The 26611-nt window shown below is 32.3% G+C and overlaps 1 protein-coding gene and 1 non-coding gene across 2 annotated transcripts; one reads left to right on the top strand and one right to left on the bottom strand.

The window, feature by feature from the left end:
• Nucleotides 1–154: 154 nt before the first annotated feature.
• LOC140063040 (PCNA-interacting partner-like) lies at nt 155–14974 on the bottom strand. The gene is made up of 11 exons (XM_072109466.1): nt 14927–14974; nt 12748–12929; nt 12151–12368; nt 10681–10986; nt 5999–6226; nt 5333–5497; nt 5052–5206; nt 4742–4898; nt 4012–4178; nt 3525–3606; nt 155–3086 (listed from the first exon to the last, which is right to left on the bottom strand). Exons 2-11 carry the CDS (start codon nt 12833–12835, stop codon nt 2613–2615), a joined length of 2040 nt encoding a protein of 679 aa, XP_071965567.1. The 5' UTR covers nt 12836–12929; nt 14927–14974; the 3' UTR covers nt 155–2612.
• On the top strand, nt 11217–11288 carry Trnad-auc (transfer RNA aspartic acid (anticodon AUC)). Its single transcript has one exon. It is a non-coding gene; the product is annotated as a tRNA-Asp (tRNA).
• Nucleotides 14975–26611: the final 11637 nt, after the last annotated feature.

Genomic DNA, 26611 nt, shown 5'->3' with positions numbered 1-26611 from the left:
ATTAACTCAAGGTTGAAAGGTCATAAGTATGTGATAGCCAGCTAGTCAGAAACCATGTTAGGCCTACACTTTAATACCCCTTTCACATCAAAAGCAAAACTCCAGAGTTTTGGTGTGAAAGGGGTAATACATTACAAAGAGATCAGATTGTATTTTTTACATTTTATTACAAACTAACAAATAATACATTTACAATGTACAGTACTGGCAGGTATTGGTTTTACTTGGTAAAAATATTTAATATTATAATAATTGCTAAAGTATAAAATTGCACAGACATACCCTGTAAAATAATGAAAACAATCTGCTTTTATACATAAAAATTTACCATGTATTGTACATGATATTGACAAAAATATATACAGTAAAAGTTAATAAAAAAATTATAAACATGAACTCAAGAATTTGTTTACATTAGAATAACTAGATGGTACGCTCGCGTACCATCTAGGTCATGCCCACAGATGGTTCTCGAATATAGGCCTACAGTAATTTCAGCGTAACAAAACTGGCGATTTCAAATCTACGTACCGCAGGACTATAATACATTGTCGTTTACAGAAACGAATAAATAGACACGATGATTTATGTAGTCAACTAAAATTAGCACCCTGGGAATTACTTCCGAAGGAGAAACTTTTCACAAAATGAGTCCAAATTTTTGATTTGGACTCATTTAAAGAAACCCAATTTGTGTTTTGTATGTAACATTAGGGTTGAGGGATGGGAAAGCGGATAGGTACAAAGAGGAACAATTTTTAAATGTATTCTTTATCCACTCAGTAACGAAATATTTTGTTCATGTTTTATAAGCCTATACATAATATACCTCTAAATACAGTAAAACATTTGCGATTTAATACTTTGTTAAAACTGTCACTGTCATAATCGATTGAAATATTAAAGTACATGTCACGATACACCACTACGACGTTTATATTTTTGGTAATTATTAATTAATACAAACGTTGAGAAGGAACTGTCAGTATAAAGTGTATTTGTATATAATAATGTGTTTATATATCTAACAGTAGAGCCTATCCACAATGTCAGTAATACAGTTTATTATTATCTAACAGGACGAACATTCACAGTAAGAAATGTTCGATTCAAATGAGTTCCAAAAATAGTTATTTACAGTATTGTCAAAGTATTGCAAGTTTATTCTCAAAGGGCCCATATATTTACCTACCGTATGTGTTAAACCAAGGGCTCATAAATTTACCTACAGTACTTGTGTTAAACCAAACTCTGGCAGACTGAGAGATTGGGATGTTCCATTCATCGCAAATCAATACATTTGTATAATCGTATATTAAATCTATAAAAATAGTATTTTTTAAAGAAAATCGGCCTGTCTTCAACATTATGATGGTGTACTCTAGCTGTTCAACCGGTTTTCAGCTATTAAAAACAATTATCGTAACTAATTATCTGACTCAATTTAATTAGTAAACAGGGTTACATCAGGTGGTTAAAATCAGTACCGAAAGTACGAACCAACTTTATATACCATCGAGTAAACAAATATAGTACAAATAAATAGTATATGAAACCAGCACTAATTATAACGATAATTGAAAGTACATTGCATTGATTTCTGGGTTTAAAAAAACTCTACATTTACACCATCACAATTACATCATCAATATTATAAACATAAATAAGTTTCAATCATAAATTATAAACAATACATAAATGGGAATTTTACTAAATATAGTCTAATATCACATGACATGATAAATATTCCATTTGTAAAAACTTCCCTAATAAAAATTATGTTTATTCCTCGAGAACTATGACTTGGATTATGATGATCCGAATGGGAAACATCCAATATTTTAGACTTTTTTTTTTACAAAAGGGAACTTAGATAACAATTTCACTACTGTATAAGGAAATTTCCAAACACAAGAGTGTCTACATCAATAAATTAAACATGTGGGCTGCAAAACAAATATACACAGAAAAGGGGGAAAAGATATTAAATGAATTTTCCAGAGCCAACTTCCAAAAAAGTGTTAAATTTTATGATAGCAATAAATCTGTATTTGTTTAAGTATTAAGCTCTGTCTACACTATCAAACTTTATGTGATAACAAAAATGTGATGTACCCATATATGGACATGATGATGTCATATCACTACCATTTTTGGGCATATCACTACCATATTTAGGCATATCACATTTGTTTTGTCAAACTAGTTTGATAGTGTAGACAGAGCTTTACATAACAGTGGGCATTGACCTGTTAAAATTGACTCAATGACGGGGCAATCATTTGTATGTTCAAATAATGAAATAAGCTTTAATTTTATTTATTTAAGATAACTTCATAATATAATTTTGCTCATTCTAAAGCTCTGTTTACACTATCAAAGTTTATGACACAAAAATGTGATGTGCCCATATATGGACACAATGATGATGTCATATTATCAGTACCATATTTTGGCATCACTACCATATTTGGACACATCATACTTTTGTTGTCAAACTAGTTTGATAGTGTAGACAGAGCTTACTATATTATTCATAAAAAGTTAATACAGGTATTGTTATTCCACTGAAAAACAGATTATTATACAGTACCATGAAATTGAAAAGTATTTTAAGCTCTAAAAAAGGTACTAAGTGTCTTTTGGCCTTTAATTTGTGGTATCGTTTTCTTTATATTTTTCTTTTTTGGTTTCTCACTTTTTGGTTTTTCACTCTTTGCTTTCTTCATTACATTCTGTTCATTTATTTCTCTAAAAGGTTGTCTTTTCGACTTTCCCCTTCCTTTCGGTGTTTCACCAACCGTGACGCCATTGGACGAATCATTACATGATTGAGTACCGATAACCGTATCGTTTTGATTTTTTTCATTGCATAGTATTTCTTTAATTCTGTTGTGTCCAATATTTTTTGGAGTGTTATCATCAGATGCCCATATCGTGTTCTTCCAGCTTTTCCTTGGAGTGTCTTGCGTACATTCATTGTTAATAGCTCGCAAGTATTCTTCATTCACGCACTGGTCTTTTTGAAGATCTTTAGGGTCGGCCCACATCATACAAGAACGATAACCCATTCTATTCAAGTGCAACTATAAAAAGTACACAAAAAATGTATGTATAGTCAAAATAAACAACTAGATTGTCAATTCCAACCACAATCGCAGTTCAAAGAGAGAGAGCCAAAGTGGAGAGGCCTTATCAAGTATGGCTGCATCAACTGTTCAGAAGGAAAAAGTGCCGAATATATATAGTACTACATACAGTACCAGAAAAAAAACCTGTGACCGTATTCACCAATTACAGTACACTTAAGTGAGATATTTCCCTAAATTTTAAGTATTAATATACAGTAAGTAATATATATTAAGTAATATATATTATGTAAAATAAATATTTCCCTTAAATTATATTCACTTAGATAGGAGATTTTTTTTAATTTTAAGGCTAAGTGTTTCCCTTAGCCTAAGTGTGATTGGTGAAGACGGCCACTGGAACATGTCAGTGTTTGCAGTGCAAAACAAAACTACCTTTTGTTCATCTTCTTTCTGAAGTAGTCTTTCTACTAGGGATTGGTTTTCGGGTGAATCTGGACTTGCAATGGCTGGTGATCTATAAAGGAATTAAACATAAGAAAAATGTTAGTTATCTACCTATATAAAAAGTTCAGGGCTCAAACCTAACCTAGTGCCAGGGTTGACTCTTTCTACTACACTCCCTAAGCCTCAAATAAGACTAACTTGCATGACAAATTACTGTAACTACAAGAGTCAACAGTCCCATGATCTTAACTGAAATAAATATATACTTTTATAAACAAATAAAGTATAAAGCTGTGAGTATACAGAAAAAAATGGCCTAATTCATACAATTTTGTTGCCATGTGTACACAAAATGACAGTATGTATAAAGAGGTAGTCAATGATAGGAAACTGGTGTGTGTGTGGGGGGGGGGGGGGGGAAGACCCATAAAAAACTGACTAAATACAAACTGAATGCATATGGTAATCCACCTACCTGAACATTGAGAGAAGGGAGGGGAGTCTGACTGGTGTTCCCTGGCTTGCCATTCCATCGCATAATACATCGACACGACTTGCAACTTTGCTAGCCTCCTGATCCAGCAGTCTATTCAACAGTTTGATAGTCTTTGTACCAGCCATACTACCACCATTTCCAACACTCTGGAATCAGATAATATAAACATAAGATTGAGGAATACGGTAAATGGGATTTTTATTCAGCGGTGAACCGGAAGAAGGGCTAATAGACCATTATATACACTTGGCCACATTGATTTTTTGGCCGATATTTCATACGGGTTAACTATCGATAGTGATTGGTCAAATTATTTGTGCTTATGTCCTTGTGTTGCGTTCTAGTGTGAAACAAGGTTAAGGTGATGTGGAGAGAGTAAAGAAATGAACAGGAAAGAAGGAAAACGGGATGAGAATCATGGATAGATGCAGAAGCGATGGCAAGAAACCGGGAGAGATGGATGGAGAGAATATGATACGCCTTGTGCAATGGGATAGGTGAGGTGATACTTTAATAAACAATCAAATACAGTTAAATATTATTTAGTAAAGCTCTGTCTACACTATCAAACTAGTTTGACAAAGAAAGTATGATGTGCCCAAATATGGTAGTGATATGCCTAAATATGGTAGTGATATGACATCATCACATAAAGTTTGAAAGTGTAGACAGAGCTTAAGACCTGTTTGAAAACATTTATAGCACAAACCTTTTGAGGAGTTCCCAAGCTGTCTCCGCTACTTAGCTTCCCTATGGATAACTTCAAATAGCGTACAACTCGTTCAATAATCTCCTTGTTAAACCCCACTTGTTTCGCCTTCAGGAAAGTTGTTTTAATTTGATTGACCAACCGCAACAATGCTGAACTATTTTTTAGAAAAAACAGTTTCATAAATTACACAAAATGAGATAATGAGATAGAGAGTGTTAAAAATGCAATAATCATAAAAATAATTTGTACTGTTTTGATGGAAATAAAGATTGATTTTATGGCAAGGTGTGTTTGTAAACTAATTTACCTTGGATTCAATTCTTCTTCTATGATCACTTGCAGTTTTTGGATAAGGCTGACAAATTCACTCAAACCTTTTACGTATTGCGCAATCTGACATGATTGGTCTGCGGAGTAGCTCTTGCTTCCTATTCGTATCTTCATTACAAATGAGGTCGCTGTCTACAGTTGAACAGTTGAATAGTTGTCATATCAGGAAAAGTCACAATTTATTTCATTAAATGCGTTCTATTTTAATTAAAAATATTTAAGGAAATAAAAGCTTTATTATACAGTATTATTTTTTACCTGACACATAGGCATGCTCTTTTGACGAGCTTCTCGTTTGAGGGCGGTAAAGGCGGCATGATCTAAATCTCGTTCGGGCACGTTGAAACATCTGGCTAAAGCAAGTTCATCACGCGTATTAACAACTAGTGTCAGATAAGACAGGAAAACACGTTTGAAATAAATCTGAAAGGTTAAGAAAATTTTTTACTTGTACATAAAATAGGACATGTTATTGTATACATTTTGTTTTCTTTTATTATTTTATAATCGTTTTTCAAATAACATATGAATCAAATATATTTCTTAATTTCTCTAATTAATATATTTGTATTCTTGACCGATATTTAATATCATGAATTCTTTTATTTTTCTCTTTGTCTATTTAAAGGTACTGCATTCTATAATTACAACATTTTATTTTGTGCTTGAATATGACTCTCTTCCCTAACCCCCACATGACGGAACTACTTTTCATTGTATTATAAACAAACTTGTTTAACATTATGTCATAATGTATATCATGTATGTTATAATTTTGTGGAAATAAATTGAAATTGAAATATCAAGTCTGCCTAGTATCTAGGAAAAATTTACAATACAGTATATGGGTGGATTTGCTGTATATTATGTAGGGTGAGCTTATTCATAACCCATACATTATTATACAAATTTATGTAAACTCACTTCTGTTGTAGATAAACGGTGACCACTAGATGTCGATTTATAAATGTTTGGAGTTGCGCAACATTTCGATATGTTCTTGGTGAGCATTTCCTCACAAGAGGGCAGTATCGTTTCTTCGATACTGATCTCGATGTTGTCTGTCGCTAATGACGATGTGGTGATGTGGGTTTCAACAGTTATTTGTGAATAATGTCCAGATGTATTACACAACAGGGATAAAAATGATGCCTGAAAATAAGAAAAAAACACAAACGAATAAAACAGATGTCTATTAGTATTAGTGTATATAATTATACATATATACTGTATTATTAATATTAATCAAACCGTTTTGGATATCTTATTTTTTAAAATTTTGTATATAAATTGTTTATTCAAACTAAGTTGATTTTGTTTGTTTGTGTTGATAATCAACAAAGTGCAAATAGCATTATGTGTTATCAACAGAATAACCAAGCAGCAACAATATTAATAAAATAATCTTCTGATATCTGCAAGTGAATATCTACACTATCAAACTAGTTTGACAACAAAAGTGTAATATGCCCAACTATGGTAGTGATATGACATCATCATGTCCATACTCTATATGGGCACATCACATTTTTTGTTGTACATAAAGTTTGAAAGTGTAGACAAGGCTTTAACAGTTAGTCCTAGATTGAAAAAATAGAACACGATGTTTTATAAATAACAAAATTATACGTGGTCCGTTATTAAAAAATAAAGAGAGAATAGAACATACAGTATATAACAAAATCATATGGAATCAAATATTATGAAAGTGATTTAAATTTTTACAAATTTGCACTCAATGTATGTATCGTGTATGTAATAATTAATACAACTAAAAACTATACATACGGTATGCCCTGTAAACAGTGTTAGTTGGCTCATTTTTTTTTAATATTTTGTTTACTGCAAAGGCATTTTGCTTATTTTTTTTTTTTTTTTTTTTTTTTTTTTTATTATTTCATTTCATCACATACATAATACAAAATTAATAAATAAAGGCAACGTAACAATTAAAACGATATAATACTCTCTCAAAAATAAGAGAGTAATGAAATTAAAGAAAAAAAAAATAATGTATCGCAAAAATACACTTAATAATAATCATTTTGCTAATAATATGGTTGCCTTGTATTTTTGGTAAATGTGAAATAAATGATTATAATTAAGTAATTGTTTTTTGATTTTGCAACTAAATATGTACCACTTTGTAATTAAAATTAAAATGTTTGCATCACTGTGTGTTTTTCCAAAACCAAAACATATACTTTCTTTGGTGATAATTAAGTTATTGTTGATATTTCGATACATATATTGTTTTACATTTTCCCAAATGTTCTTTACCAGATCACATTCAAAGAACATATGTAGCAGTGTTTCCTGCTTTTCCTTGCAAAAACTACACATTGGTGAATCGACCTTTGACATCTTAAAGAGCATTGTATTTGTATAAATTATACGATGAATAAATTTAAATTGAAAATTTTTTAGCTTAGTGTCATTTGTACAGGCGTGTAAATTTGAGAAAAGGTTTTTCCAATTAAGTTTGTTGTCAAACTCCTTTTCCCATTTGGATTCAATTCCAATTGGCTCTTCAACATTTTTTAATATAATGTGTTTATAGATATAATGACAATTTCTCGTTTTCACAGAAATGAATGTCTGTAATTTGGATTCAACTTCATTAGTTGTGTTTATACCTTGTTCAATTAATTTCTGTTTCCAGAGCTTTGGAATTGAATTTACAATCTGGTGATATAATAAGAAGTCTGGTTTAAAATTATATTTTTGGTTAAATTCGTCTAGTTCTAATATTTTCCCTTCTTTGTTCACGATATCTTTTACATAGTTTACATTTTTAACCAACCAATTTTTTTCAACTTTAAATTCTCTTTTATCAAAACATGAGTTGTTCCATAAAGATTGATTTAAGATGTCCTCTATCGTATACGGTTCTACAAAATTGTATTCACTCCACGCAGAGAGTATATCTTTATGGAACCTTTCAAATTGTTTTAATATTTTTGAAGATTTAGAAAAGTTGGTTTCGAAAACAATATTTCCTCCAACCTCTTTAATCTTACTTTTTAAAAACACTTTCCACTTGGATTGATTTCCATCAAGATATCTTTTCACCCAACATGATTTGAGAGATGTACAGTAACTCTTAATATGGGGAATTTTTAACCCTCCTTCGTCAAAATTGTTAAGCATGACTTTTCTTTTGACTTTATCGGGTTTTCCGTTCCATATAAATTTAAAAATTTTACTTTGAATATCTTGAAGGAAACAATCGGGTGGGTCTGGTAAATTTGAGAAAACATACGTGAATATCGGGAGAAACAGTGACTTAATAATAGCATTTTGCTTATTTATCTTTAAAATAATAATCTATTGTTAGTTAAAATATTTAATTTTATTAGTAATTAGATTATTTCTGTCCATCATTTACTGGCTTTATGCGTCGTGGTATGATCGTCACATGTCCAAACCATGTGTACCATTCCTAACAAACAAAATTAAATACTAACAACCGGAAAATTAATTGTGTCCCATTCGATTTATGAGTAAGAGGATACCCACTGTATTGTGTTATTTTAAATAAATTTATCATATTTTTATGTTGCTGTTTGATAGTGTAGTGTAGTAAGCATGGGTCCTAATCACCTGTTGTAGTTCCTGGTTCTAAACTCAATCAAAATATTTGAGGAGAATGCCTTTATTGGTTATTTATAAACAGACACAGAGTCTGCAGTTATTTTGAGTTAAATTTTTAATTAGTCATCATTGATAAGATTATTATTGACTACATGCAAAAGGGTTGTCTATTGTGCAGAGGTATTTTGTTTTCATGGTTGGTTGGGGGGGGGGGGAGGTGGGGGCTCGTTGAGGGGAGGTTTATTCGAGGGGGAGGTGTTTATTTTTTGGGGGAGTAATATGGTAACAAGTATATCTAGACAAAATTTGTTTGTGCCAAACTCCATTCATATTTTTAACAACGGTTTCTCTAGAATGTAATTTGTAACAATACTTTTTTTACTTTATACTTTTTACACTTTTTGTAATTTTTTAGTACGATATGTATCTTTTAATTGGATTTGCTGATAATCTACATTTCTTTGTTTTTTACAAAGACAAATAAAGTTTCTTGTATCTTGAAAAAATACAATTAACTATTAATATTAATAAAGTATGAAGTAAAAATTGTATCAAAACGTTTGGTAAATTGTAGATCATGTCGATCAATCAATGAATTCTACTACAAATAGAAATGTGTTGTAAATGTATGTACAATGTATGTTGGAGGGGCGTTTATTCGTGGAAATAATTAAAGGCCCCGGGATGTTTATTCAAGGGGGAAGGGGAGTTTATTCAAAATGATATTCTATGGGAGGGGGAGCGTTTATTCAAAGCTGGGGTTTTTTTTAAATAAATACCGTAACTAAATTAATTGTTTTTTTTGTCATTAAATTGTATTTACTTTATATCTATAAATATTTTTTTTTAGTATCATAATTCAACTAAAGATATTTTAAAACAGGCAGAATGATAATCAGACCTAGTCATGGTAATGTTGTTTTGTCCTGGTTGGTTGGTCCTATTACACTTTCAATTCAATTTTTAACAGGAACTGATGATGATGACAACATTGGATTAACATTAGCAACAATAGTCCTAAATAATTAAACATCAAAATCGTCTTCCTGTCAGCGAATCAGCGTGAATGCGATACTAATGCCGTGTCCTGATTACTTTGGCATTATTACCAAAAACAAAAGCATCCTAATTTCTAAAAAAAATGTAATGAAATTGAAAAGTATCATACGTTTTTTTGGCACTTTGAAAACCATGTGATGTGAACATAAATATCATGCACATCCCATAACAAAAATCCATAAATAAAAAGAAAATTAGAAAAAGTAAAAATATTTAAATTTGGATCTTTGTCAAGATTGAGAACTTTAAACATGTGATGAGCATTCAAATACCATGCACATAAAAAACACAATTAATTTTTTTTTTATGAATTAGTAGGTCAATTTTAAAATAAATTATATAGAAACTGATTAACCTTGAAATTGTGTCAACATTGATAATCTTGAAATCCGTGATCATTTAAATATCATGCACACAAAAAACTAGATAGATTACTTGATTACAAAAATAAAACATTTTAAAAAACATTCATTATTGACCTTTGATTTAAAAAAAATTGTCAACATTGAGAAACTTTAAACATGTGATGAGCATTAAATACCATAAATTAAAAAAAGCAATTGACTACGAAAAAATAACAAAACTTTTTCAAAACTGTAATTCTCAATGTTTTGTTTTAGTAAGAATTCAAAACTGTATTTTTCATTAAAAAAATAAAGAAACTAAGGTTTTATATCATGCTGTTCTATATAGTTAGATACTATGGTTTTTGGTTTCTTTTCTGACTGTAAAAAATAGATATCACTAAGTGAAAAACTGTGTGTAAATAAAAAGGAAATGCTATATACAAAAGAATGATTGTGTGTATTTTATATAATTACATTGCCTGAATTATATTTGTACAAAATTAAAAAATTCAAATGTACTGTAACAATGAATTAAAAAAAGTTATTTAAACAAGTTGAAAATTTGAATTTATCAACCAATTATTGAACTATATTTAATAAACTCACCTCTATAATATTCCTGGGATGCTGAAGAATTAAATATTTCGATTTACTCCAGGATTTTGCAGTTTCTTCTGATTTAGTATTTAAAAACTCACACTTGACTTTGTAGTATGCCATTGCAAGATCAACGCTGTTACAACTGTTTAGAAATTCATGATAGAATCTTGAGATTTCATTGTACTCATTTTTGGACGTTTTTGAATCAGATACGGAATCGGAGGTTGTCATTATCCCTTCTATTGCATCTTGGTTTAAGTGGTCTGCTGTTCCGAGAACTTCGCTAGTTGCTACATCATACAAGTCATACTTCTGTATATAAAAGATGCACAATAGTAATTTCTTTGTATTATTTTTTAGTTAAGTTTGAAAGTTATGTTACTGTAGTGTAGTGCACATACTCACAATGCAAAATCAACAGATAATTTTGATTCTGTACTATTCATTCATCTTTTATTTCGGAAAAAAAAAATTCTCCATAGTTCAGTAACAAATTAGTGTACATTATTGCAAATATAACAAATACATATATATATATGAAAGCCCCAGTGGTCTAATGGTTAGGACATCTGCATATCAAGCAGGCGGTCCGAGTTCGAGTCTCGGTTGGGGCGACTTTTTCTCAATCTCACAGATTTCCTCATCTTTATCGTTTCAAATTAATTAATTAAATTTCAGTATATCACCGGGCGGTTTAGAATTAATGTTCTTTGCCTCTTGTGTTTATATATATATATGTAGATATATTTTTTAAAAAAACCTACGCTACATAGTCACGTGGTTAGAACAATAGCTTTATCCATTTACTATGTAGATTGGATGAAGGAAAAGCAAATTCATGAATACATTTTATGACAATATTGTCGGCCTACAGAACACATGATTTACATCGCTTGTTTTATTTTGTTAAATAACATTTTATCATTATACTTTATATATACAGGTATTAACATTTTCATATGTCGTAATGTGAACTATTTTGTTATTTTAATATTGTAAATTCAACAATATTTATTTTGTTGCAATAAAGAATTTGAATATTTGAATAAATGTGTATTTTTTGTAAATAAAGATATATTAGTTTAATAACTAATTACCAACAAAATATTTTAATTTTTAATTGAAATGGTACCGTAATGGTAATTAGATTTTTCCTGGGCAGTCAAAGGTCAAGCACATACAACATGGCATTAGAATGCTGTGTGCACACACTATAATGACCGTTTTGGACACAATTATCTTGATGATTAAAGAGAAGAATGCTTAGAACTAGTCAGCAAACATCCCATCAATATGACATTGTTTTTCCATTTTCCATCAACGTTCTACTGTTGTTATTTTTTACTTCCCATACATGGATGGACATGATGATGTCATATTACTTACATATTTGGGCATATCACTACCATTTGGGCATATCACTACCATATTTCAGCACATCACACTTTTTTTTCAAACTAGTTTGATAGTATAGACAGAGCTTAATGTTGTTTGTTTAAAATCTACCTCTCTGTTATAATCAGCCATGCAAAGCTGCGTGGCTAATAACTGGTCCTCCTCACTGTAGATTGTCTGTCGTTCATTCTTATGAAGCCGCAGTAGTCTGTAAATATGGATCAAATAATGCGACAAACTCTCAAACGTCTCTGCAATCATGTTTTCGGTATTCTCAAATTCTCCTATCACTATTAACCCTGGAAAAAGAAACATCATATTTTAAAAGATATTCTAATTTCTATAGAATTTGAGTCAGAAAAAGCTCATAAAGTAAGCAAAAACACGAGGTCATGATTTTAAACTACTGTATACAAAGGTAGACCTAATATTTGTAAAAAAGAGATATGAAAGAGATATAGTGTGTGTGAGTATTACTATTGAATTATTGGAACACGCTGCCAATAGAAATTGTAAATGCCAAATGTGTCAATATCCCTAAGTCTGGTCTGAATAGAATAAACTGGTCTGGTCCAGCCCATATGTATCCATAAGAGGGACAAACAAACATAGGCCTCTCTAAACGTTGCCAAGGTAAATTAGTATTTTGTATAACTTATATTCAAATAAAGAAAATACCTTTGTCGATCTTGTTCAAAATTGCTTGAACAATGAAAGAAGCCATTGTTGTTTCATCATTCTTCAGGATATAGACAGATTGTTCCATAATTAAATGGATAATAAATGTAATTAATAATATATGGATTGATATTATTCAAGTCTCAGCCTCACTCAACTCAGGGAAGAAACGCTTAAAATTTCTGAAAAATAAAACATTGAACGATGCAATGCAATAGAAATAGGCCTACGCCATCATAATAATAACGCCGTGGTTAGGATTCCGGCACCGGAACTCAACTGCCCACCGTTAGGGAATCCGACACGCTATTGCGCATGCCCAGAGCTCTGGGAAGTGAATTATAGCTTGCACTCTAATAATAGTGCCACACCACGGAGAGTCGGAGTGTTATAGGGATTTACTGTAGCCTAGATAGTCGTTGCGCGAGCGAGAGAGCGATGGATGAAACTTGGCCTATGCCATACATGAATTAATAATTAAAATATGACTACGCCACGCGTTAAAATAATTATGATATTAATAAGTATCAGTATCTATCCAGGGAGTTGATCTATCTAAGAATCGTAATGCTGTTTTTAGCGTTGCGACCCTGACTTCCCGAACAGTTTTTTCACATCCACGCGGTGGCTGCCGTCAACAAATCAACTTGTGATTGCATGTTGTATATGTACAGTATAATGCGTTATGAAAAATCATAAAACTAGTCATGTATTTATATAATTCATAATGATATGAATTTTATATATGAATGAAGCAACCACTTTTTAATTACAAAATAAATACTATAGGCCCACTGGTCACGTAGTCTAACTGGTAGCCCTAGCCTAGATTAGTGGATCCCATATTAGAAGGCATCTAGGCTAGTTCGCCGTGTGGCGCAGCTATGAAATAATCCATCGCTGTTGATAAGTATAGAGTCGCCGATTACCTCGCTCTGGGCATGCGCAATAGCGTGTCGGAATCCCTAACGCTGGGCAGTTGAGTTCCGGTGCCGGAATCCTAACCACGGCGTAATAATAACGCTGTGGCTAAAGATACGGTACCGTATTCTAACTTCTGTTTACTAAAGATACGGTAAAATTGCATTACGTCATAATCAGCCAATGGGGTGCTAGTACGTGTGTGACGTCATCGTATAAGGACTTTTGATTTTTTTTTCATATCGCGTCTGTTGTGTATGTAGAGAATTCCTGACGGCGGCGCCAACAGGCTGCATGGGTGTACGTGTATGCGCTCTGATGAGGGTTTTATTCCAAATGGCCTATAGGCCTATATTTTTTATTAAACTTTGTTTACAATGGTGACCATAAACAACAAGCAAATGCGGACAATAAAGGGGCCCTCAAATACTATGATTTTTAGACAGTAGCCCCAGGTCTGAGTCACAGAAATCAGCGCACACATGTCAACATACCCAGCCTGGCATCGCTTTCCCTACACAAACAAACTCATATAATGAGGTTATATAGTACGTAGTAAGTAGGCCTAGGCCTCTTTTGAAACGGTTTTTTGTATTCTAGAATTAAAATCAACATGTTTTGGCTTTTCAATAATATTTAATAATAATAACAGACGTAGGCTACATTTAGTTTTTGTCACACACGACGGCGATAATCGCGATAAATGAAACATAAAGAAAATGCGGTTGATCACTGTTTTCGCGATATGAAAAAATCCAAAGTCCTTATACGATGACGTCACACACGTACCAGCACCCCATTGGCTGGTAATGACGTAATGCAATTTTACCGTACCTTTAGTAAACAGAAGTTAGAATACGGTACCGTATCTTTAGCCACGGCGTAATAATAAATAGGCCTAATTATTAATAAGCAAAGCATGGTTATTTGTTAAAATAAAGAGACTGAATAGGCCAAATATAGCCTACAGTAGTAGCTAATACGAATCCTTTTTTTGTGAACCCAAACGACTAGAGTACAAACACTAGCCTAAGGAAGCGCCGTAAAACATAGGCCTATGCCTAGGCTAGCTTAGAAAGAATAGGAGACTAGGCCTAGGTAGGCCTAGGCCTCTACTAGAGCTAGCTAGGCCTAGCCTAGCTAGGCATTAAAAAACAGAATGTGCCCCTGTCTTAGAAGTATAATATAGTCTGTATTAAACAAAAGTATCATAACTCATATTGGCAAACTTTATACAAAACTACAACTTCAAACTTACGTGAAAATACAGTTTTTAAACAGCAGTGTGTTTTTGACGACGACCATCGACAGACTTTCCAAAAGTTTGATTTTTAAATTCAAAATAAATAATGTTGCCAGAGTGTGATTCGTATTTGTTCCAATTTCTATTGTCTGTTTTTATTTTCATGAGGATAATCAAGGGCTTTTATACCTGCTTTTATAGCAAATGAAATGTAACGCTAAAGAACTAAAGAAATGAATAAAATAACACAATAATTATGTGTGTATTATGTGTTAATTAAATGCTATTTAAAACCATGTGAAATAAGTAGTAAAACAACCGGGGTGTGAAAAACAAGGGAAACTCAAACATAAGCCTAACTTGTGAAGATGGTATGCCTACCAATATGAAGAGAAACGAAGACAATGGCTTTGTTCAATACAATTCAATTCAACTTTATTTAACCACGGAGGCCTCCAAAAATACAAATACAATTTCAACAATGTTTTTATAATATTGTAGTAGCCTATAATTTATAAATATGTATTTAAAGGTTTTAATAAAGTTTATGTTCAAATTAGGGTCGGAATGTCAATAGGCCTACCAATGTTCTTATATCTCAAAATAAATAAATACAAATTAAAATGCAACTATTGGTCACATAAATAAATGAATAGTTACAATAAGTTTAAATGGAAGAAATACTTAAGGCATATAAGAAATATCTTAGTCCATGATGTGTGTATTATAGCCTTTCAAATTTACTTAGGTCTATACAGTACACTACCATAACTCTAACCCTATGACTTCTCAATATATGCTTCACTGACAGCTACGATTGTCTCCCTTAGGCATATGCATGTAATTAAGCTGCAGATATTTCTGGTTCTGAGTCTTTAATAGTTATCTCTAATTTTATTTTATACTTTCGGAAGTTCCATTTGACATTTCTACAACTTAATCACGTTATTAAACGCATGAGGCTTTAATCAGCGTTTTACTTTTACCAATTCGGTCGGGTTCCGGTACTTCAACACATGAGAGCCCTAAAAAAACATTTGAGTAACATCATTGTGTTTCATCCCTGCGTTAGGTATTTATTGCATAACTATAGATATCCACGCACCGATGAGGCGTATTCAATTTAATCAACGGTTAAGATGTATTGTCACTTTCACTAATTCCAAAAAAATTGAAAAAAAAATATTTTGAAAAAAAGTGGATCATTTTGAAGTATCATAATAGTTATTAATTTTCACCAAAAATTAGTCGAAAAAAAATCATTCGACTGAAATACAGACGTTTTTTTTATTCAAAAAATAAGTCAAAGTTTTCGATCAAAACATATCTCATAATGCAACGCGCTTATTTGGCTACTCTGTATGCATAATCACAAAACTTCCTCGCAATCTGTGTGAAAACACCTTCTCAACCGTGACGAGTTGTAAACAATTCTAATTAGCATCATGCATATGCTCGTGGTTTAAAATCTTTGTTTTATTTTCAATCACGACAATTTTCCATACGAAATTTAATCAAATTAATTTACCTGTTAATTATATAAACTTTTTGTTCTTGGCTCGAATTTTTGACTAAAGTGAATAACTTTAATATTACTTTGATATGGCCAATTTAAATTTAGAATATGTAGACCTTCATATTTTGTGTTTCAAGGGACAATACATCTTTAATTAACATTCTTTCGGGGCTCCAGGACACAAAACCACACGATGGTCAATGCATGACCATGTCCTGTCCTGTATCTACCAATAAAACCAATTTGTTTTTTTTATGAACATCATCTTTAGTGTTACATCCAGAGTCGACGTATTTCAGCTGCCTAAACAAATGGGTAATGTGTGACCATATTATTATGTAATTCATCATAATTTGTATACTATTTTATTTTTTTAATTAATTAAGTGGGTAAAACAATAGAAACAATCCATCAACCGTTTAACCTGGTTTTGATAGGAAATAAATAAACAAAACTCAACACGTGACTCCAGGGAATACTATATGATATTCACAATAAAAACATGTAATTTAGTATCAATAATTGCCTTATCTGATTATTAGGGAAAGGTCGGTAGGTTATAATTGGATTTTGACCATTTCTCGGTGACGTATTCATAAATTCCAACATTTCCCTCATAGAGTTAATTTATGATTATTAATTAATGGGTGCCATTACAATTGTTATTGTTATTATAAGGGGCTATCCATACATCCCACTCAGGATATGTTTATAGCATTGAATGCAATCACGGATAGAACTGAGAATACTATTGGATGTTCTATAATTAGATATTAGGAAATTTATTTTCGATTAAGTTCTTTATAAGACCTATGGAAAATTAGCATCCATCATAATTCAGTTTGAGAACTTTGTAAGTTGTCGATAAAACTCAAGATAAATTGTTTGATATTTTTACTAACACAGACTTAGAAAATGGCGAATTACTTGGTATGTTTTATTATTGTTATTATTTATAGAAAGTGATGAAAATAATACATAAAAGTGTTGACATTTTCATAACCGTCAAAAGAGTATCTAACTAAAAATGTATTTATTTAAGTAAATTTGAAAAAACAAATATTTTTTAATAATGTAATATAAATGTTATACTATCCATGTTTATGTATTTTCGTTTCAAAACAAGTCTACCTGTTTTTGTTTGGTTTTGTTGTGTTTGTTTTATGTTTTATCCAGTTTTGTCTTGTATATGTGGTGAATTTAATTCACATTAAAAAAGTGGATGACAAGAAACCAGCATAAGCCTAACAATATTTTTATTCCGTTTTGCTGGGTTTTTTTTTCACCATATAACCAGAACTCACTGCCATTGTTTCTGTAAATAAAATACGGAGGATTGGGGTGGAATAGGTCTGAGCTGGGCCTCACAAGTTACATAATAACTGCTACCTTTTGAAATTGTATGTTTACTTTTCAGATGTATTTAATTGGCTGTTGCTGTTTATTAATGAATGCTGTATCGATACCAATAAAACAAAACAACAACAATATAGACGAACACAAACAGTTACGAACGGATCGAAGTGCAAATGCTTTATTATTTGCCGCGAACAAGACATCTATTAACAATTTACCCTTATTTGCACCTGTAAGCGGGGTGTCACCCGCCCCCTCCTGCCCAAGATCTTCGACGCCTGATGTGGGTAGCAGTATTGACGATGCTGCTGTGTGTCCCTGGTACAGCGTATTAAACATTGATAACGACCGAATACCACGAGTTCTATCAGAGAAAAATAGTAGCTGCAGTTCTTGTATTGGTCACGGGGGTACATGCGAAGCAATCAAGTATAACGTGCCTGTTTTTAAACGTGTAAACAGTATGGACACTCAGGATAAGTACTATTATCAACAGACCTTTGAGGAAATAGTTGTTGGGTTCGCCTGTGCAAGATCACGTATTTAAGACGATAGGCTGTCTGTCTATAGCTTGGTTTCTATACTTCGCAAGTAGTTTGACCAATCACGTATGATCATCCGAACTGCCGCCTGTGATTGGTCAACTCACTTGAAACGTTGTATAGGCAATTAAGCTTTAGACACCTTTAGTTTAATATTTATTTTATTGCACAATTACAATAAATTTTTCATAGTTTTATATTATTTATTAGATAATTTATTCTTTTTACTGGGATAGCCTAAAAAAACTGTTCTTCCAGAGGGCCTAACACACCATTATGGTGTCCCATTATGCCGTACATCGGCTTTACCTCCGATCTACGGATACAATCCATGCCTCTCTCACATGATGTTCCTTCACATCATGCCATACCGCTATCATCATAATTTACAGTTAGGGAGTTTTGTTTAAATTTGTACTTAACATTGATGTTTTGTGTGTGAAAACAAAAATGAAGCAATTTACCGAGTGTGCTGTGTAAAATGTAGCCTAATTTAAGGCTTGTAAACCATGCATTTATTGTGAACAAAAGTATTTAAAGTTACGTATAATCTTTGTTTTAATTGAATCTACTAGGCCTATATATTAATATTGTTACTTCTTATAAGTTGAACGTGAAGTTTATTACAGTATAATATCTATTGTGAATATAAAAATGTTAGTTTAAAGCACTCTGTAGAAAGTAGTATTATTTGCAATATGTGTTATTTATTATTTATTATAAGACATAATATATTTAATTATTTATATAGGCTATTGTATTTATAATGGGGTCTTGGTGTATACATTATATAAAAAGATCTCAAATTAAAAAAAAACACAAATTACGTCATTTGTATCAAATAACGTGATCATATCATGTAAGCATTTTTGTGCTGCTTTAATATGTAGAATAGTATAATTAATGTGTAATTTAGTATTTATAATGCGAAATATGTAATTGTTACTTATAGATTAAGTATGATAGATATTTAATAAAAGGTTTTGTGACAAAATGTTATGTTCTGAGCTTCTTCATTCTAAATTATACTTAAAGATAAATTGTCACCCTGAAAAATAATTTAAAATTTTTTTTTTTAATATTCCATTTTAATGTAACATAATAGTTATCCACTTTAACCCAAAATTGGATAGAAAAAAATGTATTTATCTGAAAAAATGTAATTTAAAGCAAAAAAATGGTCAAATTGGCTGCCAGCCAATGGATTTTTGGTTGAATTTTACAATTTTATTTTGTCAAGTGAAAACATTTTTTTTATTGAAGTGATTAACTTGATTAAAACTACATAAATAACATATTCAAAGTCTGATTTAACTAATCTTCATTTTTCATGTTTTTGGGGGACAATCTTTAAGCTTCGTTTTCACTCGGACTCAACTCAACGAAAAAGGTGCAACGCAAGTAATTGGCCAATTACGACGCGCGCGATAAGTCATCCGAACTTGCGTTGAGGCTACCTTGTTGCGTTGCGTCCAATCGGAACCAAGCTTTGTGTCGGTCACGTTATATACTTAAGGACGATGATACGCGCAAAGCAATATATGTCTATAACATGAAATATACAATTTAGACAATGCAAAGTTGGAAAATTCAATAAAAGAAAAATTTAATAGGGACATATATTAAGCAGTAGGTATTATTGGCATTGTTGATTACCCACATGACGAACTGTTAGTTCTGGACAGTTCCGGGCCGTGTTTAGAAAGATTTTTCCGGAGGTACAACCCACTGTATTCACAAGTTGTGCTGCTTGGCATGTGACAACGTATATCCTCTTATACGGATGTTTTGAAAGTACGGTCTGAACTACGTTGTGCGTTATACCTTTTTGATTAATCGATAAGGTTCTTTTTTTCAATCGAATGGAAATGCATAACATGGGAATTAGAAAATAGATTTTATACATTTAGCCTAGTCATCATTCACGCCCAATCGTGTACAATCATAATTTTAGGATTTGCATAGGCCTCAAATACGTACTAGCAAATTTGCATTGTAAAGCATAGTTCCCTCTATTAGGACGTACGTAAGCGCACTGCCAATAATTTGACAAATCACGACGTGATGGATCATCCTAAAACTCTGTATATACTTAAAAGTGTTTATAATAATTATTATAAATAAATAAATACGGTAATTGATATTTGTTAAATTTGTGAAAATTATATAAATGAATGTTTATGTTTACATGTGTCAACACAATGTGGGTGTGTACAATGCATTTGATGTATGTAGTTAGGAAATGTTTAGAAATATATGTAACGAAACTTTGAATGATTAAAGGTACGTGGTTGTGAACCACAAAAGAAAAAAGCTCTGTATACACTATCAAGCTTTATGTGACAAAAACATGATGCCTATATATATGGACACGGTGACGTCATATCAATACAATATTTGGGCACATCACACTTTGTTTCAAACTAGTTTGATAGTGTAGACAGATATTTACAAAGACTAGCCTATTCTAGTTTATATTACCAGTTATTTGATACTACAAAATAGGTTTAGGTATGCTAGAGCATTATGTTGTTTTCGATAAAGAAAATTTTAAAACTAATCAAATTATCAAATATCATGAAATCGTAAAGCTTTGTATACACTATCAAACTAGTTTTACAAAAAAATATATGATGTGCCCAAATATGGTACTGATATGACGTCATCGTGTTCATTACGGGAACATCACTTTTTTCACATCAAGTTTGATAGATAGTGTACATAGACTCGGTTAGTTTTTTTTATGATTATTATTTATTATCATGTGAGGAAGATTTGGAACAAGGAATAAGTAAACTTAAATCAATTGTTAGGTATTATTGTGGTTTTATAGAAATTATAAACAATATGAATTTAAAAAAACAAATTGCACGAACTGATAATAATTGAGAGTGGAAAACTTTTAAGTCACCACTAGAGGGCGAACTTGGATAAAACAGAGATATCAATATTCCAATTGGTATGTTCTTGTTAATTTTGTTTTCTTTCAAACTTGAATTCATCTAGAAAATAATACTTGTTGTTGGTCAAATTTGGAAATGTGATGTAAAAATAATGATGTATCTACCAGAAGTCCACGTCAGTACGTGTCTATGTGACGTCAAACGCGACAACAACCTACAGGATAAACCTGCAAATATTTAGTTTTATCTGTAGCGTTTAATTTTATTGTTTTACGATAAGAAGCTACTTCCTCCATTTGAAGTAATTAATATTACTAATAAAACAAATATTTAGGTCTACCTTTAGAACATCATATCAACACACATGTGTATGATTGTATATTTTAAAAATAATATTACGACGTTCTATTTATGTACGTTTGTCAAAGCATTTAAAAGCAGAAAATCTCATAATTAAGGTATATCAGTTAATTTACTAATTATATCAACAAGTAGCTTGGTTTTTACGCTGCTACATACAGTAGATAGCTCTACATTTTCGTGAAGAAAGGAAACAATTCCTGCTATACAACAGTCGGTTAATTTGTCGAAATAACGCAATGGTAAGTTTTATATTTGTTTCATTATCCTTTTGTATACTAGAATCACAAAATTTTAATTCTGGCATAACTTTTATGTGGGCCTACTGTGGCAGAATTCATCCATTGAATTCATTTTAGCGCCCATGTTAAACCTATAGAAATCAGTGTCTGTTTTATTCGCACTCATTTTATATCTTCCATGTACCGTAGGTGATCCTTGCATCCAATGTACACATCTCCCTCTTGAGCTATTTTTTGAAATACCGTAAATAAAGACACTATAAGTATGCACGCACAGACACTAATAGTAAGACAATCGATATTAAATATAAATAGACTTTAATTCGTCATTTTGACGAATTATACTTGATATAAATATTTAAAAATATTTATTTTATTTGTTTGGTATTCAGAAATTGCAGACAATAATATTGGTATTGGTGACATTGAAGAACATAATATCGCCCTCTGTTGGCCACATTTCTGATCAGACGCCTGCGAATGGTCAACCTGAAGTAAACCATCACCATCCAAACCACACCCATCATAACCACCACCACCATCGTCACCGGCACCAGAAACAACATTCAACAACCCGACAACCGCTGACCAGAGATCAAATTGTAGTATCTGATGTTGTGCACGAAAATGTAACGGCAAACGAACATGAAATAAAAAACAATACTGTTAAAACGGGTCACCAATACTTCTACCGTGAGAGGCAACCAGAGCAGGTTCCAAGAAAACCTCTGTTCACACCACCACTTCGACCTCCTATAGAAGAGATTGGAGCACCAGATGTTTACACTCCGCTTAACTTGGGTACGATGTGTCCACACGTACATGTGACGTACACTGATACGCGTTCAATTCCGACCTCGTTCGAACAAGCTGAGCTTCTTCTTTCGCATAATAACTGTATACATCCACACACAAATAAACGGATTCCTGACCAGTTTTGCCTTCCAGTTAAATACAATGTACCTTACCTGTTAGACACAGGCTATGGTTCGCATGATATTGCTAAGTATGAACAGAAATATAGAATGATGATTACGTCATTTGTTTGTCGGCGTCCGTCGTGATCGTCGTGCAAACACGTTGTTTGTAGGGGGACACCTTCGAGACTCAACTGAGTATCCCGGCTAAATGTCCCTGGAAGAGGAGAAGCGAACATTCATTTGTATTTCTTGTTTATAATATAATGTACAGTATAACGTTAATAGGGTGTGATAAGTAGTGAAAAATGTATAAATAATAATACTAATTATAATATAATAACTCTTTAATATTGAAATTCAAAACTTAATAAAGTATGGGGAATAAGGTGTGAGGGGCCGAGGAAGAGGAGGGGGAATGGGTCTATTGTTAATCACTTTGTATAAATTTAAAATGTGTTGATCTATACATGGCCTCCATGATCTATAAGAAAATAAATAAGTCCAAATAAAATATTGGTGCGTTTCGTCATTTTTTTTCCAATGATATCTTTACATTAGAAGATTGTTCAAATCATGTAAATAAAATATTTTCCGGGCGAGAACCTAGCAGCTCCCCTCTTTTAGTTTGCAAAAGTCAATAAGTCAAAAATCATTACGTCATAAATATCATATTAACTTTGTTAAAACCAAAATAACCAGTTAGTTCAGACGACTGAGCGTCGTGTTGACAACATTTACGTCGTGGGTTCGATTCCCACGCGCGCTGGTCGGTGGAATAGAGTTAAAGGTATGCGACAACTGTGTTTGGGATTCGATTCACAGAATTATACGTCCCCCTTTCCACCAGACATCGTAAGAAGGCACTAGCAATGCATCTGTTGATGATGTGGTAGGAATGACTCCAAGTCTGTGGCAGGGCCTTAGTGCTGAGGCAGGGAGAGCACTTTTTTTTTATTTTTGGATTTGATCTCGTAAATTTTATGTTTTCCGCCCTCAAATTTAAAAGAATTTGAATTAATTTATATTTTCATCGCAGATGTACAAAACGGTTTGGTATGCCGTGCGTTGTTATGCAATTGTCACGTGCAGGTGTAGTGGGAAAGATGGTATTGAATGAACACGCCACACTGTTAAATTTTGAATTTGTTAATCAATGTTGCTACATTGGTAGCGAATGTCTGATTCATGCAAGATATTGTATTGTAATATGTTATGAATAATCGTTTATTCATAAGATAATATTACAATACAATACCTTGCATGAATTGGACATTTCAATTGATTAACAAAATCAAAAGTTAAAAGTGTGATTTTTAACAGGGCAGGTGTGTATGGCCGCAAGCGACGCTGGCCGCACTATGTGTAGCGCTATACGATCTTTGGTTATGACTGCCTTGTGTGAAGTTAGCTGGCGGTTTGTATACGTTGTCACGCATTTGATTGAGGCCGAAACGAACCGATGGAGGAACTTACCTACGGAAAAAGAAATCGCCGACGGGCTTGGCTTAGGCCTATAAAGTCCGAGTTTGTTTAGTTCCGCATTTACACTTCTCAGCAAGACAGCAACCGGCCTACGCCTCTGTAAACGAGTAAAAATAGAGTAAAATATACAATAAAAAGAAACACAAAATTTAGCCCTCTTATTATTTTAACAAATTATTAAAATAGAAATAATAATTGTATACTTCCTATTTCGTTAGTACAGTATAAGCCATACCCGACTAGTTTAGTATTTTGACATGGTGTATAAAAAATGAATTGCCCGGAGCCCTACTCCTTGCTAGAACGAATTGAAACATGGGCATAAAGATCAGATTTTCTCATCAAACTCTCTTCTCTTCCTGTCATTTCACAATTACAACTTATGTGTGACAAGAAGGCCCATCATTTACGCCATAATGCTTATTCGCATTAACAAGAACCAAATAAATGATGTAGCAACTGACTTAAATACTTAAATAAACATCCCCTTAAAACGTCTCTTTTGATTACTTTGCGACCAGGATATTTCCTGCCAAAATGAAATAACATATGGTTGTAGGCCAACGGTAGTATTTATAATTATTATTTACTTCGAATTAAACCCCGAAAAAAATAACCGCATCCTTAAGATTTTGGGTTTATGTGGATTATACATGGAGGTATAAAAATAGATACCTCCATGGATTATACATTGATGAAAGTATACAATAAGAGTAGCATTCCATGCGGAGGTAAAAATAAAAAAACGTCTACTTATAACTCCTCTTATTTTTACCTCCATGTTAAAACCCAACAGCGATGCCATAAGTTACTCAAATCACCGGGAGTCGAAACTTTCTCTCCATAATTTCAAAAGATTGATTGTTGTTCTGTTTTAGAGATTTAAAAAAATGTAAAATTCCATATTTTATATTATATTAGCTTATTATATTTATGAATCCAAATGTCATTATGTTTAATTAACGTGGTATTTTAAATAATGTTGTATTGAGTAGAGGGTCTTGTCCACCCGGTCCCCCTCTAAATTTTGAAAATTGTAAAATACGGTAGCATTGTTAAGTTCAGCACAACTTTTTACAAATTGTTTTGACCCTCGCACTCTTTTAGATAGTTTATCTGCAAGAATATTTAAAGATATATATTTGATTATCCATGCACTGGTACAAAGTTTAAGTTTGAACAATAACACAAACTGTTTATATTTACACACATTTCAAGCAACCCCTTTCATATAATGGTCGCGTCCAGAGAAGGATGTACTAATAACAATAGATTATTATTATTACGAGAAGAGAATTCCCCTTTCATTCCCCGTTTAACTGATCTGCGTTACATGAACCATTCACTAACCGAATCAATTGCCTTGTTATGTGCAGTGTGCCCGGGTTAAGGTATGTATCTTTATCATTTTTACTATTTCGTTAGGCTAAACATCAAGGCATTATTAGTGTTCAGTTTATTTGATTGAGTTTGAGCATGGAGTACTTCAATTTAATATGAAAATTGTTGTTCTCAATATTATGCTCGGCTTACGAATTTGTTCACAAGCTTTTCTCAAGTGCTGAATTTGAGCAAAACATTTGATTGTAACTGGTTTTCGGTCAGGAAATGTACATGCCATTTCCCTGGTCAAAAACCGGTTACATCGCTGGTGAGATTGGACTCATATACAGTGAACTGGTCATTGCATGTATTTGTTGTATACAGTACTGGAGTGGTATTGTATGGAAAGAAACGGACCTGTGTTGGGGTAAGGGTTGGGAGTGCTCTCTACTTATGGAGATGCCTAGACTTTGATACATCCCCAGCCACTATGGATTAAGGTAGTAATTTTGTCCGTGGTGTTTCTTATTTTCTATTTAATCTATAGCTTTACATATATAGGTGGTGAGTGAGTAGGCCTAATGTACCTGAACTTTTCTGGACCACGTTCACTTCTATCCAATGGGTCTGCTTATTCTTCACTAATTATTATTATTAATTTATTAATACATAAAGACCACTCAATAACAATGGTAATAAAAGTAATAGTTCGTAATTGTATTCGGTCGGATTAATTCCTTTAATATCGCTCTTAAGGTCTGTCTGCACTATCAAACTTTATGTGACAAAATAAATGTGACGTGCCCCTATATGGACATGATGATGTCATATCACTACCACATTTGGGCATATCACTACTATATTTGGGCACATCACACTTTGTTGATCAGTAGTGTAGACATAGCTTTAAATGTGAATAGCAGGAATATTCAAACTGAGACAGTACCCCACTTGTAACTCTGTTGATACATCAACATCTTTATCCAGTGTTGAACCTTCACCAAGAAACTTAATGGTACCCACATCAAGTAGTTTACTTGTGTTGAAATAATTGAT

Source organism: Antedon mediterranea, chromosome 11 (genome assembly GCF_964355755.1).
Source record: "Antedon mediterranea chromosome 11, ecAntMedi1.1, whole genome shotgun sequence".
Lineage (NCBI taxonomy): Eukaryota > Metazoa > Echinodermata > Crinoidea > Comatulida > Antedonidae > Antedon > Antedon mediterranea.
Note: the sequence above shows the minus strand (reverse complement) of the source record. Positions and strands in the feature narration are given on the sequence as shown.

Bases quoted from the DNA above. Each gene is read 5' to 3' on its own strand.
- LOC140063040 (XM_072109466.1), bottom strand. From the start codon at position 12,835: ATGGAACAATCTGTCTATATCCTGAAGAATGATGAAACAACAATGGCT. The intron at 10,987-12,150 runs GTCTATACTATC...TTTTATATACAG, and splicing joins AACAAACAACATTAAGCTCT to AAGTATGACTTGTATGATGT. The intron at 5,207-5,332 runs GTAAAAAATAAT...GTTCAACTGTAG, and splicing joins AGAGCATGCCTATGTGTCAG to ACAGCGACCTCATTTGTAAT.